Below are 18,799 nucleotides of genomic sequence, written 5' to 3'. Positions count from 1 at the left end.
ACCCATTTTGTTTTAGAAGAAGGGTTTTCTTCTTGGATGTCATATTCGTTGCATTTCTCCTTAATAAAGAAAAGAGAACGTGGTGGTAGCAGTCTTCCTGAATTACCTTGGGTCTCAGGGAAGCAGAATGGCATCGTGGTCAAGCACACAGACGCTGGGGTCTGAGGCCTTCACTTCCCAATCCTGCTGTCACATGCATAGCCTGAGTAAGCTTGGGCAAGTCCCTCTAACTTGTTTATGGCTCAGTTTCTTTTTCTGCAAAGTGAAAATAAAATAATAAAACTTACCTCACAGAACCGTGAGGAGTATGTGAGCTGAAACTGATAAAGTCCTCATCCTGTACTGGTGCTTTCCCGTGGCAGAGTACCAGAGGGCACTCAACCATGAGTTCTCATATAAGAGAGAAGGTAGACTAGAAAAGCTGGGGGTTCTACCATCACCACAAAAAACTTATTATCTCTGAGTTGCCAGAATAATAGAGAAGCAGGTGAGAAAGTCTCGACCAGACAAGAACTCAGGAAAAACTAAGAGATGGAAGAAGAATTCAGCAAAGAACCAGGAATTAGGAACAGGCCCGTGAAAGGGCAGGTGTGTGTCAGGAGTATGTTGGATGTCACGGGCACCAATTTTCCAGTGACTTGGTGACTTTATCAGTGCACAGGAATGGTGCAGCCTTATTATCGAATTGCAGAGTTAAAAGAAGTGTCACAGATTAGCCAGCCTGAAGCCTCATTTGATAGTTAAAGGAACAGAAAACTACACCGGGAAAGCAGGCCTCCAATAACCCATGGACTGTCAGACATGAACCCAGGCTCCTGGTGGTGGGGCCTGGACCATTTTTTGCAAATAAAACATGTCCTATGTGAATTTTAACAATCTCCTGCTAAGACAAAATTTTCCTGATAATACAGGACCCATAGCATTGTCTTGGATGGATGCTGTGTGCTCTCTCAAACCCAGATTCTAACAAGTATCATGGGTCAACTCTCACAGTCATTGAGTGTCAGAATAGCTGTCTACCAAGGGTGGGGTTAGAACTTCATAGTTGCCAAACTGTGAGGGAAACCTGTTCTATGTGTTGTTATGATAACATGGATTTTGTTTTCTTTAATTAACTTTATTGAGGAATAATTTACATACATTAAAACAGAGATTGTAATTGTGAGTTTAGAGAAATGTATATTCCCAAGTAACCACTACTTCAGTCAAGAATTAGAATATTTCCATCACCCCAAAAATTATGTCGTGTGCCTCTGCAGTCAATCACCTCCCTCTGCCCCATACGCACGCCCCCAGCAAACACTGATCTGATGTGACATTAAGTTCTCGGTCAACCGAAGTTGGAATAATCCTGGCTTGCCCCAAGCACTGCTCTGGTGCCCTGGGGAAGAAAGGGCAACTCTGCGATCTGCTTAGGAGACAGAAGGAGGAAGCAGTAAAGTTGCAACGCCCCTTGTATGTCAACTAATGCCCAAATGACAAGGGATGAGGTGATCTGACAAGACTGGAGGTCACTGTGGGCCAACAGTCAGGGAGGTCTTGCAGGTCTGAGGAGGGTCTGTGGAAGGTGGTAGGTGTGGATGGCTTGGTGTGAGAAGGGAGGAACAAGGAGGAGGTCAGGCAGCCCAGCAGGGGAGGAGGCAGCCAGGAGCTGACCTCAAACGTTCATTGCCCTTTCGTGAACTTGACGAGGAGTCCTCAGCCAGAGGCGGGTGCAGGATTCCTGCTGAGCAGCTGCAGGATGCGAGTGAAGTCTGGGATAGGAGGATCAGGTTGTTTCTATCATTATTGCATAATACAGCATATGTTGCATTAACATACATTATTTACTAAATAAATGCAGGTTTAAAAAAATGTCGGACTATGATCCTGCTGCCCTTTTGCTTTTGAAAATGGCCTTGGTGCCTCTCAGCCCTTAGCCAGCCCTCCTGGGCTTCAGGGAGCTTGGGAGTGTGAGCATTTGCCAAGCCTTTAATGACAGGGGCCCATTAGAGCACATGGCTGGATTCCTGGAACCACCCATTAGATTAAGAAATGGAGCCGGAGAATTAGCTTGATGCATGTCCTGCCAAGGAGGGACCCTCGTCCTCATGGTGGTGGCTCCCTGGAGGTTGAAGCAGATGGGGAAGCTGTGTACAGGTCATTACCGCTGTGTCACCAACAGCAGGTGGGCTCTGAGCAGCCCTCCCCACCCCACCTACTCCCATGCCAGGCAGTTCAATTCCTGTGGCCACCAGGGCCCACGCTGTCAGTAGCAAAGGGCATTACACAATGAAGAAAGGGAAGAGAGGGGCAGGCATGTGAAATCATGAATAGAAATGAGAACCTACCCCATGCCAGATACTGGACTAGAGGGAGGGTCGGACAACATTCCTGCCCTCAGTGAGGGTGATGGAGGAGGAATGAGGCCGGTTAATATCCTATGGTAGGTGAGAAGTAATAAGGGTCCTATTATGGGCTACATTTTTTCCTCTTCAAATTCTTCTGTTGAAGTCCTAACCTCAGCACCTCAGAATATGGCCTTGTTAGGAGATAGTCTTTACAAAGGTAGTCAAGGTAAAGGGAGGTCATTAGGGTGGACTCTAATCCAATATGACTGGTGACTTTGTAAAAAGAGGAAATCTGGACACAGTTAGGTATAGAAGGGAAATGACATGAAGAGACACGGGGAGAAGATGGCCCCCTACAAGCTGAGGAGAGAGGCCTGGGACAGATCTCCCCTCACAGCTCTCAGAAGGAACCAACCTTGGGAACATCTTGATCTTGAACTTCCAGCCTCCAGAACCGTGTGACAATATATTTCTGTTATTTAAACCAGGGGTCCCCTTGGTACTTGTCTGTGCCCATTAGGAACCAGGCCACACAGCAGGAGGTGAGTGGCAGGGGAGTGAGCATGACTGCCTGAGCTCCCCCTCCTGTCAGATCAGCGGTGGCATTAGATTCTCACAAGAGTGTGAACCCTATTGTGAACTGTGCATGTGAAGGATCTAGGTTGCACACTCCTTGTGAAAATATAATACCTGATGATCTGTTGCTGTCTCCCATCACCCCCAGATAGGACCGTCTAGTTGTAGGAAAACAAGCTCAGGGCTCCCACTGATTCTACATTATGTGAGTTGTATAATTATTTCATTATATATTGCAATGTAATAATAATAGAAATAAAATGCACAACAAATGCAATGTGCTTGAATCATCCTGAAACCACCTTCACCTGCCCTGGACCAGCCCGTGGAAACACTGTCTTCCACAAAACTGGTCCCTGGTGCCCCAGAGTTTGGGGACTGCTGCTTTAAGTCCCCAGTCTATGGTAGTTTGCTACAACAGCCCCAGGAAATGGATACAGACCCTATGGGAGAACACCTGAAGGGCCCTTGAGCCAAATGAGGGGTCAAGAAAGGTTGCCTGGACTGAAGAATGTCTAGGCTGAGACCTGAATGACAAACAGGAGGTTTCCAGTGGGGAGGGGAAGGAGTAGTGTCAGTGAAGAAGGACGAAGGGACTTCTGGGTAGAGGGCCTGGCCAATGGCCCTGCAGTTGCGGGGACGCTTTGGGAATTGCAAGTCTGTGGGACTGGGGACAACACTGAGTCAGAAACCCAAAAGAGGGTGATACGGTTTGGATGATTGTCTCCTCCAAATCTCCTGTCGAATTGTGATCCCCAGTGTTGGAGTGCAGCTTGCTGGGAGGCAAATGGGCCACGGGGGTGGATCCCTCGTGAATGGCTTGGTGCCCTCTCTGTGGTGATGAGTTCTCACTGTATGATTTTAGTTTAAAAGAACCTGGCACCTCCTGCTGTCTCTCCTGCTCCCTCTCTCACCAAGAGCCACGCCTGCTCCCCCTGCCTTCCCCCTTCCAGAAAAGCTTCCTGAGAGCCCAGCAGATGCCGGTGCCATGCTTCTGGAACAGCCTGCAGAACCATGAGTCAAATAAACCTCTTTTCCTTTTAAATTACCCAGTCCCAGGTACTCCTTTATAGCAACACAAAACATACCAGTGCAGAGGGCATCAAATGTCAAGGGAAGGAAACAGACCTGAGGGCGGGAATGTCCAATGCAAAGCAGGTTGCTCAGCATGGGTCTCTGGAAATTCTTGGAAATGCCCCTATCTTCTATCGGCAGCTTCCTCCCCGGATTCTCACTTCAGACAGCAAGGTTGTAAACCCGGGCCACTGACCTTGTCTATACATATGTCACTGTAGATCAAGAACAATTTTTTTTTCCCTGTAGTGATTGATTTATGTGGGTCTCTTGGATCGGGTTAATTGTCAACAGTGTGAGCTCCTACTGCAAGACAGGGAGTGGGGTTATCAGCACACTGTGTTACCCACAGTTCTTCAGACTGAGAGCTGCAGATGACGCAATCCTATGTTGACTTGCTTCTGGCCCTGCAGGGCGGTTGGGCTCACCTGCCCACAGACAAGGCATGATGACTGATTGCCTTTCGTCAGTAATCGGCTTGACATGGAGCCAGCAAACTCCCAAAGTTAGATTAGGAGGTGAGGTAATTGGTTGAGGACTTTGGATTTTAGTTTATTAATGTCCAAACAATAGGGAAGCTTTCTGAATGGAAACAAGCCAAAATATTTGGCCTTCAAAATCTCTTCCGGGGTCATGGAGGTCTGCTGGTTAAGCGTGGGGCGTGGGTTGAACAAAGCCAGTGGGTGAGATGTATCTCCATGAAAATGCACAAAAATCAGTGCTGCTGCCTTGTTGGTGAAAAAAACAAGAAAGGAAATGCACAAAAAGTGGAACATCGTGGGATGCTGAGAAGGCAACACAGCACTTGCTTGGAAAATGAGTGAAAGTAGAAGGCTGTTAAAACTCAGAGTTTTGGCCTGCAGTTTTTTGTTTCTTAGGAAGGTCACATGAGAATGAGCGATGAACTTTCTCAGGGCCAATTTCTGGACAGTGGATCCTGTTTTATCTTTCAGAGAAAGGCAGGGACTATTCTCCAACGTTTTGTAGGCTGTCAAGAGGGAGGATAAATCTGAGACTGCCTTTAAATACTGGGTTTCAATTGCTTCCTTTCTTCCCAGGGCAGATATACAGTCTTCTGGTATGATTTAATGTCCAAACTCAAGCGACTGCTGTGCTTCTGCAGGATGGAGACAGCACTTTGCAATTATTTTTGTGTTCTCTGCAGAAGACAAGGGTCAGCCCCCAATAGGGGGACACTCAGGGCTGATGGTTCTCTTAGGGAGGGAAAGTGAGAGAGCATGGTCACTGCTGGCCTGACTCCCTACACCTTCTGGGTTTGGGAGAGACCTCGCTGTAACCATCACCACCACCTTCATCATCATCATCATCATCGTTGTCGTCTGCTGCTACTGTTGTGCTAGAAGGGGTGGAAGTGGTAATTACTCCTGCTTTCTCCCCTCTTGGTTTTAGCCAACTAAGGAGCTAAATGAGATCAAAGAGTCAATTATAGTACGCAAAGCATAGGACTCTCTGGAAAACTGGGTAGCAAGATCTTTCGTGTGGCTCTTCAGTCTGAACATACACATCCAACTACATTCCTGCTAAAGAGAAGCAGACCTCCCTCGTGGTTGGAGATGAAGCCAGACAGGTCTAAGAGAACCAGCAAGATATGTCCACGTCCCACTCAAGGATTCTGCTCTTGGCCAATGTGGCCTACTGGATTTGCCTGGCTCTCCCTGATCTCACCAAGCAGATAAGTCATTCTTCCTCTGGCTGAAGCAGCACACGATGGGGGCAGTCGGGGGAGAGACTGGAAAAGTGTATTCCAATACTGCTCTCTTCTAGGCATGGGGCAAGGTGGAAATGTAAGCAGTGGAGTCATAAGCATGTCCCTTTAATAACTATGATATTTGTGATCACCTCCTAGATGCCCGGTAGTTTGATCAGGATAGTACAGTCTACACCTGATTAATTTAAGGTGGTTTTGCTTGCTGATGAGGGCCCAGAAACCATGGTTTTACAGTTCCTCTAAATTGTCACTGGCTCCCTAAGTCAAGCTTTGGGCTAGCAAAGGCTTTTGTTCTTGTACAGTTATCAGCAGGGGCCATGACTGGCCACAGGCTGAGTCTGCCCTGGGTAGTAGAGGTCAGGAGCTGGGAAAGGAGAGGAATTGTCTCTAGTTTAGTCTTCCATGCCTCTGACCAATGAGATTGGTTCAAGGATGAGGACTGATCCAAGGTAGACCAAGAGATATGATCTTGAAACTTCTGTTGGAATTTCTCTTCCTCAGAACTAGCAGCTCTCCTATTGGTGGCAGTTGCTGACTCTGGGTGACGCACACCTGCAGCTGCTCGGAGGGCCCTGTTAAGACATCCAGTCTCGGAGGAGAGCCAGTCAGGAGGAAACCAGAGATCAAGTTCTGATTATTGTGTTCCAGTACCTGGATCCCACTATGCCTCAGCCAGACAGACCTTTGGGTCTTTAAGTGAGCCCATATATCCCCCCTCCTTTTTTAAGCTGGGTTTCTGTTGTGTGCAACCAAAAGTCTTGGCTAATGCATTTGTGGATCTTTCCAATGGAATAAACAGTGTTTAGATCATTGATTGTAGAAATAAAGCAGGAAACATATGCACATAGTGAGATATGAGGATTCTCTGAGCCTCTGTGATCAAAAGTAGCCCACTCCCACCTTCAAGCAGAACTGGAGCCTCTGAGGTTGCAAGTATATTTACTCTTTTGAATTTTAGGATTAACTCTAGGAGTGGTAGCTGAAGCTGTCAGCAGCCAGAAACATTTCAGTTTGAGTTGATCAGTCCAGGTTTTTCATTTATCAGGAGTGGAGAGAATGGGGCTGGAAAGGAGTGAATATGTAGACGGTGCTTTGGTATTTGGGGAGGAGCTAGGAAAGGCATAGGTGATGTGGTCAAGGTGACTGGGGAGGAAGCAGAACACAGAGGGTTAGGATGGGGGTGGAGGGGACACTAAAGATGTAGGAAGAGATGAAGGTGGAAAACACCAAAAGTTTTACCTGTAGAAAAGTCACAAGAAGTATAGCAAAGACAAAGTCTTCCTGAGTCATAAAGGCAAGGGTCATCCCTACCCTTGAACAATACTGGTCTAGGTGCCCACATAATACATGAGGAAAATTGATACTGATAAACACTATTAACTGTTTCTTGCCAGGTAAGATTCAGAATGTCGTCCCTCCTAGGCATCTGTACTTCTATGTTAGAAGCTATGATATGAGATTATTGACAGAGTCTGTAATATTTTCTTAGTGAAATACACAATCTCTGAATTATGCTAAGGGTCATAGAACACTCTGGTATCTACATTTCAGAGTCTGACACTAGCGTGATTGCAGGTGTGGGAATAGCGAGTGGGAAGATGGTGTGATCTGTGTGATTGTGGGTGAGTGTCGTGGGGGAATGGATGTGGTCTGAGTTATATGGCATGTCCCTGTGTGTATCCGTGTGTGTAGCTGCAGTGGGAGGCACTGGTTTGAATCAGCATGGGGCTTGCCTTGTCCGACAGGCAGCTGTCAGCCAAGGGGCACTTCCAGTTGTAATTGAGAAATGGCAGTGTGCTATCTCTCCCGGAGCGGGATGATAGTAATTAATTGTTCATTGATCCCTGCAGGTCAGCTAGAGGTCAGAGAAGTTACTCTAGTGGCCTTCTAGTTTGCCAGGCAGCCGAGAGCAGTGATTTGAAACCTCAGTGAGAGGTGAGAACTGTCCTATGCCTTACACCCTGATCCAAGGTGATGGGATAATTATGGTAACTTAATGTCTATGATTACAAATAATACAAGTCAGCTGTTCAGAAAAACCGTGCCAGCACCCTATTTAAGACTTTTGGAGGAGGTGGAGAAAAGGTGTTTGACAGTGGATATTTTTCAGCACAGAATGGAACACTGCAGTAGGATTGTTATTATCATCACTTTCAAAAGCTTAGGTAAATGTCCATCTGTGGGTGAGGCTGTGAGTGGAGAAACCCATAGATCTCATCTCAGATCCACATAGGTGATTCCATTCTAAGAGAACTCCTGCACAATCTGAAGGGCTCGTGCACAGTGAGGGGATAAATGAAGACTCAGTTCAGTCTCTAGCACTTCTGCAAAGTCTTCTTCCATCTGCCACATTCTCCTACCATTCAGTGAACTCCAACATACGACAGGGACACCCTCCTTTCTTCTGTGCAGTCTTCATTCTGCAAATATTAATGGTGCCTGTCTTTTGTTCCAGACACTATGCTAGGTGTGCCTGTTGCATCCAAGTTCCCATGGAGCCTGTATATGTCCTGAACGTTTTTCTCTGTCAACATCTCCCCTCTCCAACTAGATTGTAAGCTTTTCAAAGGCTGACCATGTTGCCTATCTTAAACAACAGCCACAGCAAACATTTATTGAGTGTTAGACTGGCCTGGGCACATGGAAAGCTCCATAAAGCTTAGCACAGGGCCACATCAACTAGTTCCTCAATAAAAATTGATTAGTTAAAAAAATATGGAACCGACTTGTTCAGCTAATCATGGGGATGGTGAGGAGCACAGGTGGGGGGTTGCTATGGTGAAGTCTTGGTAGTTTCACTGTCTCCTGTGGGATGAGATTCAGAATGATGTCCCTCTGAGGCATCTGTACTTGTGTGTTAGAAGCTATGGGGTGAGGTTATTGACAGAGTCTGTTGTGTAAACTTTCTGTGCGAAATATACTATCTCTAAGTTATGCTAGGGCTTATAAAACAATCTGGTGTCTACATTTCAGGCGCATTTTAATCGAGGGAAGTGAGTGTTGGGGTGAAATCAGGGATCTGCTTTTCTTTTGAAATGTTGTTAGAAGGTTCTTTCCGTGCACCTGCACTTCTCTATTGGATGGCGCTGGATGTGGTTGCCTTTTGTGGCTCTTGGTTGCAATACAGTTCTCTTGTTGAAATGACCTCCCTCTAACTGACGCCTCCGCCCTAGGCTCATCAATGGCTACCAAAGCCAATGGACACCTTGTGGAACACAGTGTGGCATTTCACCCATGGCCTTCATGAAATGTGCCCTTTTGCAGTTTACGATCCAAGGCTCTTGTAGTTTTCCCTCCATCTTTTTAGTGTTGTTCTCAGTCCCCCTCATGGGCTCTCCAGGTTTTCCTGTATCTTTTCTAAGTTCTCCATTGTGATTGCCACCTATAGTCTCTATCTTCAGTGAGATAGATGTCTCTCCCCAGCCCCGAGTCCTTGTTTCTTTGGACTTCATAGGCAGATGTCTGCACCTGAATAACCCATACCCATCTTAAACTAGTAAATAAAAATGGAATGCATGATCATGTCCCCGTCTCCCATCCTCACCTCTATACCTGTTCTCCATTTAGCAAATGGTACCTCCATACACCTGCCCAAGTGAGAAGCCTGGGGGTCATCCTTGACCCTCTCCTTTCCCTCGCCTCTCACCCGGTTGGTCTCCAATCCCTGGGATGAGTCTATCTCCTAAATATCTCTTGTATCCCTGTTACCTTCTTCACCTGCCAGGCCACCAGGATCATTCACTCCTCGCCATCTCCTTCGTAGAGCATTGAAATGGTTGCTGAAATTGTCTCCCTGTTTGCCCCCTTGCCCACTCCCATTTGTTTCCCACCTCCCTCTTAGAGATCTTTTAAGAAATACAGATTACGGTTCCTGCCTCACAATGCAAAGGTCAACGGTGACGCCATCTGGGGCGCGCTTGGAATCCAGCAGGCGGTTGTTGCCTCGTCTTCCGCAACCTCCGCGGCCTGGAGCTGGCCTCCCCCGCGGCCGCCCCAACCACCGTCCCCGCCGCCATCACCGCCACCATCACCTCCGCCGCTGCCTCCTTGGGGCCCTCCTCCTTCACCGCCCCCTTAGCCACCTCTACACACTCTGGGCCTTCTGTCCGGGAGAAGAAGCTGTAATCGTCTTCCTGTGGGCCCGGGGCGCAGTCATGGCGGACGGCGGCGGCGGCAGCGGCGGTGCGGGCCAGGCCTCGGCCTGGGCGGCCACGGGCGCAACCCGGGCCCGCGGGGGTGGCGGTCCCATCAACCCGGCCTTGTTGCCCCCTGGCGACCCTCAGCTCATCGCTCTCATCTTGGAGCAGCTCAAGAGCCGGGGCCTTTTTGACAGCTTCCGCCGGGACTGCCAGGCCGACGAGGACACCAAGCCAGCTTACCACAGCCTGAGCCAGAAAGCGGATAATTTTGTGTCAGCACATCTGGACAAGCAGGAATGGAATCCTTCAGTGAACGAAAACCAACTGCGCGATGGTCTGAGGCAGAGTGTGGTTCAGCCAGAGAGGTCGGAAGCTGGAGTGGACAGGATTATTTCTCAGGTGGTGAATCCAAAACTAAACCACATCTTCAGGCCACACATAGAACAAGCAATTCATGAATTCCTGGTGGCCCAGAAAGAAGCGGCTGTGCTAGTACTCCCTGCAGAGCCGGAAGGCCTGGACCCTCCAGCTCCGTCTCAGGACACTTCCTAAGAATATGGCTGACAACTTTTGAAAGCGCTATTTAATTTTGGGTGAAGAAATGGATTCGGTTACATAAGAGTGCAATTTCAGACCAAAGATAGGCCAAGGTCGTCACTGAGCTCAAGATTTCCACCTACACCATGAGCAGTGACCAGATTGAAAGGGAAGCAAGTTCGGCAGAGAGAGAGTTGACCCTATCGACCCCTGCATTACGCCGCCATTTGGCCAGCCTGTCCAAGGGCGTGACACCAAGCACACACTACAGAGAGGGAAACACTACTGCAACCCAGGGTTGTCCTGAAACAGACATCTATACTTGGACATGGAGACTGCACATAGACTTTAGGGTTTGTGCTCTGGGATAAACGAAAGCTACAGCGAGAGGACATAATCAATCCTAAAGACAATTTCAAAGAACAATGACAGTCAAGGTTAACTGGGAGTAGTATTTGACAGTATTTATTTGATATTGTCTCTCAGAGTTGCAAACTAGATTGTACACAACATTAGCGTCAAATAGCTTTAAAGTTGTGACCTTCTTGTACATGAATCTTCTAGCCAGTTTCCTTTCCTTTGTAAGAGGTAACAAAACATGAAACCCTAGAATGAGTGAGAAGTTCAGACATTAGGTATAAGGAAACTCATTTGCAGACTCTCTGTCCAAGGCTGCTTCCTGTCTTGCAGGGGCTAGTGAGTCTTGAGTGTGTTTATATTATTCTCACATTTGTGTTTTTTTAGAAAAGTGGATGGTCAATAAATTGCTTATCTTTCAACAGCAACAACAAAAAAGAAATGCAGATTTATGTCCTTGTCATCTTTAAGCTCCGTCAGTTTTCTGATATTTCCAGAAGGTCAGACACCTGGCATGGTTTATGAGGCCCATGATAATGGGGACCCTGGTCACCTCTGTTACCCCACACACTGTCATTTCTCATATGACCGCCATGCCCATGGCTATCCTGGACACCCTGTGTTCCCTCTGCTCACTGTGAAGGGAATGCCCTCAGCTACTCCTACCCTCCTTTAAGCCTCAGCCCCTGAGGAGCCACACATCATGCCCAACCCCCGTCTAAGCAGGAATGACAGACTCCTTCCTCTGTGCTTCCATAGATCTCATAAGGGATGACCACACTTACAATAGTAGCTAGGTCTAACAAAGCACTTGCTGTATGGCGGGCAGTGTACTAAACGCTTAACTTTGCTTACCATAGTAAGTCCTCGTGATCTAATTGAAGAAATTCTATCTTTATTCCCATTTTTATTCCCATTTACAGATGTAGACACCAAAGCTCAGACACTGCGTAAGTGGTGGGGCTGGGGCTGAGCCTGTGTTGAGCACAGGGCCACTTTTAACCTTTTTTAAGCATGCTTTTAACCACACCACCTCACCACAGTGAACTGTCTTTGCTTACAGATCTGTCATCTCCACTTAAATGTGAGCTTCCTCCAGGGTAGGGATTTGCTTTGTTCATTTCTATTCCTTAACCCCAGGACCTAGCACATCACAGGAGCTCAGCAATTTATAGAAAGAAACCAGTTCTGGATTTGTCTTTTCCAACATTTAATTTCTCAGATGCTAGTATTTATCATCTAAAAAGTGAGCAAAAGTTAATTTTGTGTCTGGTATCTACATGTCTAAGCAAGAAAGAGCTTTCTTATCCCTGGGGGTATTTTATCTGTAATATTTACCTCTGAGCTATTTTAAATGATTCTTCAAAATTTAGAGTCCAGAAGGTAGAAGACCATGTCCTTTCTGAAAATGTCCCTTCCTTTCACAGGTACCAGCCTCTTTTTAAAATTAGCTTGTGAATATGAACATCCCAGCTCTTTAAAGTTTAATGTCCCAGCCATTTTAATTGTTTCTTTCAAAGTACAAAAGAGCAGCTGGGCCACATCGGCACTAATCACTTGCCAACTTTCCTTTTTACAAAAACAGCTAAGCTCTTTCTGAGATTTAAAATCACTCCATCTGAGACCCCATCTTGGCACCTATCTTTGCACTAACATAAAAGGAACCTAATTTCTGCTTTTAAGAAATGTGTCGCGGAAGTGATTTTTGGTTTGGGGTTTGTTCTCCTTCTTTTAAAAAATAACATAATAAAGTGTAATACAACTTTTAAAGTTTTTTTTTCCTTTACCAGTTCTCTATTCCCCTTTTCTACTTGAATTGTCCTGAGACAGGGTTGCCAGATAAAATACAGGATGCTCAGTAAATATGAATTTCAGAGAAACAACAGATACTCTCCTAGGGCACAGACCATGCAATATTCGAAACATACTTGTATTAAAAAATTATTTGTTGTTTATTTGAAATTCAAATGTACTGGTGCTCCATGCTTTAGTTTGCCAAATCTCCAAATCTGCCAACCCTAGCCTGAATGCTTCCCGTTTCCACCACATGAGTCTGGCAAATGGAAAATGCTAACCCATACGATGGACACTCCTGTATTCTGAAAATAAACGTGTAAACAACAACAAAAAAAAACTGTACTGTGACTTGAGAGAGCTCATTACGTGCATGCATGCATGCCCACTGGCCCCTGCTAAATAATTCCTTTCTTGCAATCCAGAAGGATAAATAAATGTAATTTCTGGAATTCTATACATTCTTATCAATGAACTACAAGTATTTATTGAAAATGTCTCTGTTTGGGGAAGACTTGGAGTCCAAAGGGGTAGTTGGCACAGTCACTATCCCCAGGGTCACAGTTTAGTTTCATGAAGCAAGAAAGAAAATGATTTTCGTTGTAATCCTAATAATGAGTAAAGAGAGTTTCAGAGAAGGAATACAGCAGTAGACGCCAGTGAGATAGAGTGAGACAGACAGAGGGAAAGAGGCAGAGAAACAGAAATACAGAGACAAAGAAGAAACAGAGAAAAAGGGAGGGAGGGAGACAGAGACAAAGATATAGACAAACAGAGACAGAGAAACAGAGACAGAGACAGAGAAACAGAGGCAGAGAGACTGAAAAAGAGACAGAGAGATGTGCGTGTTTCCTTTTTATGCTGTAGGGCGACTCTTCCATTCCCCCTTGTTCCTCCCCCACTCTGATATCCGGGCTGGGTGGGTCCTGGGGTCTGGGCGGAGTCAGCACCTGTCACAGGCACGCCCCCTGGGGCACCATTTGGCCCTGGGTCTGAAATTGATTCTTTCTGGATTTCAGGGCAGCAGCAGCAGGCAAGAGCTCGGCTGTCACTTCCAAGACTTTTATAGACTCTGACAGCAACGCTGCTCCCTGTCTTTTGTCTTTTGTATTCTGTTTGTGTTCAGCCTCTAATCCACGTGGGGAATAACATGCGGGGCCTGCAGGGGAGGGCCTGCCTATGGGCCATGTGCCAGCAGGACAATCTGCAGAGACTGGGAGGCCTGCTCCCCTCCCAGTCTTCCTTTTTGATTTATACACGTGCTCTGGGATCTCCTTTGCAGGAAATGATTTCTGGGCCCACCTCCTGGCAACTTTGAGGACGAGGACCCTGCACCCAAGGCACTTCTAGGCTTGGGAAAATCAGAATCTAAGATAGGCAGGCCAGTATAGAATGAGAGTTACAGATGTGAATACATGTGGCTTCATAGCAGGGAGTGCTTCCTAGGACTGAAGTGTCTCAGGGGTCTTTGAAGAGAAGAGATTTGAGTAGCACCTGGAAAGAAAGGATAGGCCAAGCTGGGATGGTGCCCCCAAAAGGCAAGGCCAAGGAAAGGCGCAGGAGAGAGGGATGGGAATGGCAGGAGTGGCTGGCGGCAGGGAGCAAGTGGTTGGAGAACCTTCACACTCTGATTTAAATGGTTCCCAATGCAGGAAACCAGGGTGCACCTGAGGTTGAGGGCTTCTCAAACTTGAGTGAGCATCAGGGTTAACCAGAGGGTGGTTCTGATTGAAATACACATTACTGGCCCCACTCCTAGTTTCTGATGCAGTGGGTCTGGGGTGAGGCCTGAGACTCTGCATTTCTAACGAAGTTCCCAGTGATGCTGGTGCTGCTGCACCAGGGAACCACACCTTGAGAACTACTGTGTAGTGGGCACTGCCCAGAGACCGAGAACCTCTTCCCTCTGCATCTATTCCGTCTCCACTTCCTGGAACTGGCTGTTTTCCAGATTCTTATGAAACACAATAGGTGATGTTGATTAATTACCCATTTTTGTTTTGTTTTGTTTGGCAGGAAGAGAGGAGAAGGAAGATAATTTTACCTGGTTTCTTTTTCCATCTACTCAGTCTTCGGAATTTCAGTTTTCATTTCTTGGGTACTCTTCCCACCCCTACTGCCAATTCACAGATAATTATGAACAGCCAGCAGGTCTAAATCACTGCACTAGCCTCTCCTCTTCTTTGCCCCTCCAGTGAATGCACCAACAATGAGTGGGGACAGCAGATTTGGGCAGTATTTCTATGAAGCCTGATGGTTAAACACATTCTTTCTCTTCCCCATTCTTTGGTGTGACTCAAAATCACAGAATCAGAAGAGGGAAAATGGGGTTCTATTCAGATTGGAGCTTTAGCTCCACCATTGGTTGTGGGCAGCTATGGGTATAAGGGGCAGGCTCTATGACTGGGAAAATGAATGTCATTCAATGGGGGTCTCACTAGACCGAGGGGCGGTGGTGTGTGGTCCAGCTGGAGCCCATGTGGGAGGAGCTTGTGTTGCTGACTGGTGAGTGCCCATTGAAGAGGTGCCCGCTCAGTAATGTTTCAGTTGCATATTTCTTGCTGCTCCCTCTAAATTGTTTTTTTAAATCCTGGTCATAAAAACCATCCTACCTCAAAAATATTGAACAAGTGCCAAAAATGGGGAACAATCACATCCCTTCTATGTTGGACAACATGGAAGAGGAATTTTCCCCACTTTCCACAGCAGAGCTTTTGAACTGGAGCACCATTGCATGGTCTGGTAACCACCAGCTGTGGCTGTGCATGAACACAGCTGATCTGACCTAAATAAGAAGAGACCAAGAAAAGGAAAGCAATATTATTAGAAGTGGTATGAGAAGAGAGGTGGGAAGATCTCTGGGAGGTATCAGGAGTGCCATGGGCTGAGATGGGAAGGGGTTGGCAACCTATAAAGTATGGGCATGGAAGTCAGTTACCCAACACTCTCTACTCTCAGACAACACTCATAGCCCTCCCCAAGGCAAGCCAGGACAGACTCTGTAGAGCATCTCTGAAACCCCACCCAACTAGGGAGAAAGAAATGCCTCGCACGAAGAGTTCCAGTGATTTAATATGCACAGTAGTTGCAGCTTAGCTCTCTTTGCCCTCAGCTTCCACTAAGATTTTTCTCTCCCTTGCCCACTCTTCTCCTTCATTCCTCCCTGGTCCTTGATCTCTCAAGGCAGGCAGCCTCCTGTTGTCTGGGAAGCTAGTAGCTGGTCTGTGAATGAGTTTGTGAAAACACGATTTGCTTCAGGATGGAAACAGATTATTTCTAGGTTTCTGGATTGTGGTGCTGTTGCACAGATCCTCTTTTTATATTCGCGTCTTGGACTGTAGATGGAACATGGGCCGAATATGAATGGCAGAGAGTCAGTGGTATCCTCAACGTGGGAAGAGCCCTGTGCTGGGAAGCTAGAGACCGTGGTTCTGGTCACAGCCATCTACATAACCTGCCTGGGACCTTTGGCTGCCAACGTAGCCTCCTGGGCCTCAGTTTCGTCATCCTCCTGAAATGCTCACCTATGGTCCCCCCAACAAAGAAGGCAACAGTTTTAAGATTTGACTTCTGAAATCCCCTATTGTGACCTGGAAGGGCTCGGTGAGCCCTTGGGCCCTCTTTTAGGAGCTCATGTTGATTCCTTGAGTTAGTTCATTATATCCTGACACTGAAGGGATGAGATCAACCAGTGTGTGGATTGTAATGGCTGTATGTCCTCTTGAGAGGCCAGAGGATGGAGGCTAGTCAGGTGCTGGGGGATCAGGAAGCACCAGAGGCTGTGTTGAGGAAGGAGATACTGGATGGTCAGTGGACTCGGCACCTCTCCCTCCTCCCTTGTGGCGCCCACAAAATACCACCCTCCATGTAAGAATGTCTACCCCAGAGAATGCATTGATTCTGAAATACTCTATTTCATTGTTTTTATTCATCAGCATACCAAACAGACAACCTGAGTGTCTAGACAGCTGTAGTGAGTGAGCAAATAATTCCAGGCAAAGTTAAAAATACTTTTGGGGCTTAGCCTATACAGCTTATTGTGGATAAATATGTTTCTTTTTCCCTTTTTAAGGATTGGAAATAGGCCATGATCTCTGGCTTTTGGGCCCATCCAGGGTCTGAGAAGTTCAGGTTGGGAGGATAAATTTTTAGATGAAAAGCAGGAGGAGGGCTCCAGAGTAGAGAACGGTGGCTTCTCACTTGGGACTCCTGTACCCATGGCTCACCTCTTGAGGGGCCCGTCCCCACTGTCAGTGCAGGAAGAGGTGGTCTGTGCAGGGCAACCACGCAGGGGCCCTTTGGGTAGCGGGCTTCCAGGCAGCCCTCCCCACTCTCACGCTTCCTACCTCAGCCGGTTCTTGGCACGCAGCCCTTCTCCCCAGATCCCTGACACAGGCTAATTGCTTGTAACAAAACTTGGCCTTAGAAATGTCAGGCATAATGGGAAGGGGGAGGAGGAGGAAGAAGAGAATCAAAAACAACAAGAGGAATTTGGCAGAAGCCACCGCAGAGGGTGCAGCCTCCGGGGCTCCCAGGGCCAGCCAGGTTCATTAACGGATGTGGATTTAGAAGGTCACCACCTTGTACAGGCAGTTGCTCCAGCCCTGCGGACGCCAGGTAGCAGCTGTCATGAGAACACCTTGGAAAGGGAAAGGAAGTGTCAGGGGGCCTCACAGCACTTCAGAGCCGCTCCGGGGCCTGGCCGAGGCTCCTGCCCTCCTCCAAACAACAAAGTCAAACATTTATTAAGCCAGTTCCTTCCAGTCCGCTGGGCCCATCGCTGACAGGAGGGAGCTTCCTTCGAAGGCCTGGCCTTGACTCAGGGAGGCCATGGGGGCACTCTTGTGACCTCTCACCTCCTGCTGTGGCTGCTCTGCGGGGCACGGGACTGGGAGCTGAGAAATGACAAGTGTGACCTTGGGTCTGCCCCCCAGACATGCTATTTTCAGTACTTTCCTGATCTCTGTTTTTAGATCCTTGTTTTCACAGTCGTCCAAAAATTGGACAAAGCTGATCTCACTAAAGCATTAATAATGGGATTTGGCTTCTAGAGTCTGCGCATTTTCAGTGGAGAGATCTGGCCAGGGGCACTGCCCCAGGCAAGGGGAAGCTGGAGCTTCTCAGCTCAGCCTCAGCTTCTCCCTTGGCTTTTCTGCCCCTTCTGCAGTGAGCCCAGCCTAACTCTAGCCCTGTGGGCACTGTGAGGCCCCAAGCTGGACCAGAGGGTGGATGTGTTGCGAGGGACTGGGAGGAGTCTGCTTCTCCCCGTGCAGATGTCAAAGTCAATCATTTCTGAGGTCAGCTCTTTGCCCCTTTGCTGAAATCCTATTGTGTGTTCGGAGTCAGATCCTCGGCACGCAGCTAAACCCACCCAGCTTGTATGCTGGGGTTCCAGGTGGATGGTGTGGAGATTCAAAGCCAGGCTGCCTGGGTTTTCTTTCTATCCCTGCCACCTCCTAGCTGGGCAAGTCACCTTCCCTCTTTATGCCTCAGTGTCCTCACCTGTAAAGTGGTGAGTACGTATCCACCTTGTGGAGTTATGACGAAGATTAAATGAGATGTGAAACGCTGAAGAACAGTGCCTGGCACCAGCAAGTGTGATAGAAGAATTTATTAGTAGTGTACATTGCTAATTGTCTGAAATCTTTGCACTCCAAGTATTAAGGGCAGCTCTCCTTTCCCTAAAAACTCACTCCTAGGAGAGGACCTGATTGCACAGCATCATCCAGTGGGGATTTATTGAGCATCTACTGTGTGGGTGTTAAGTGCAATGTACACAAAAATAGACAAGGCCTCCACAGATGCCAGCCTTCCAGCTTCCTCAGTGGAAGCAGATTTTGCACTCGGCTTCCAGCCAGCACGTGTTTGGAGAGCTCCCTGGGTGGTGAATGGGGCTGGGGCAGCCACAGGATAGGAATGGGTGGAGGGCTCGGTCCCGGCTGCTGTCAGGTGCTGGAGCCAGGCACTCCTTAGGATAAACGTCGCTTTCTAAGGGTGAAAGAGACATGTCAACTAAATTCAATATGTAGACCTCATTTGGATCTTGCTTTGAACAAACCAACCATAAAACCACATTTTTCAGATAACTGGGAAAATTTGATCACAGAGGGGTTGTTAGGTGTGACAGTGGTATTGTGGTTGTGTTTCAACAAGTCTTTCTTGATAAGAGAGACACATTTAAGTGTTTATAGATGAAATGACACAATGTCTGCAATTTGCTTTAAAATATTTCACTGGGGTTGAGAGGAGGAAGGATGTGACCA

The 18,799-nt window shown here is 47.4% G+C and overlaps 1 protein-coding gene across 1 annotated transcript; it reads left to right on the top strand.

The window, feature by feature from the left end:
* The first annotated feature begins 9,638 nt into the window (after positions 1-9,638).
* Positions 9,639-13,606, top strand: BOD1L2 (biorientation of chromosomes in cell division 1 like 2). Its single transcript, XM_001085117.5, has one exon. It carries the CDS (start codon positions 9,864-9,866, stop codon positions 10,398-10,400), a length of 537 nt encoding a protein of 178 aa, XP_001085117.2. The 5' UTR covers positions 9,639-9,863; the 3' UTR covers positions 10,401-13,606.
* The last annotated feature ends 5,193 nt before the right edge of the window (positions 13,607-18,799 follow it).

The sequence above is a fragment of the Macaca mulatta genome, chromosome 18 (genome assembly GCF_049350105.2).
Source record: "Macaca mulatta isolate MMU2019108-1 chromosome 18, T2T-MMU8v2.0, whole genome shotgun sequence".
Lineage (NCBI taxonomy): Eukaryota > Metazoa > Chordata > Mammalia > Primates > Cercopithecidae > Macaca > Macaca mulatta.
This window is presented reverse-complemented; position numbering and strand designations above follow the sequence as displayed.

Bases quoted from the DNA above. Each gene is read 5' to 3' on its own strand.
- BOD1L2 (XM_001085117.5), top strand. From the start codon at position 9,864: ATGGCGGACGGCGGCGGCGGCAGCGGCGGTGCGGGCCAGGCCTCGGCC.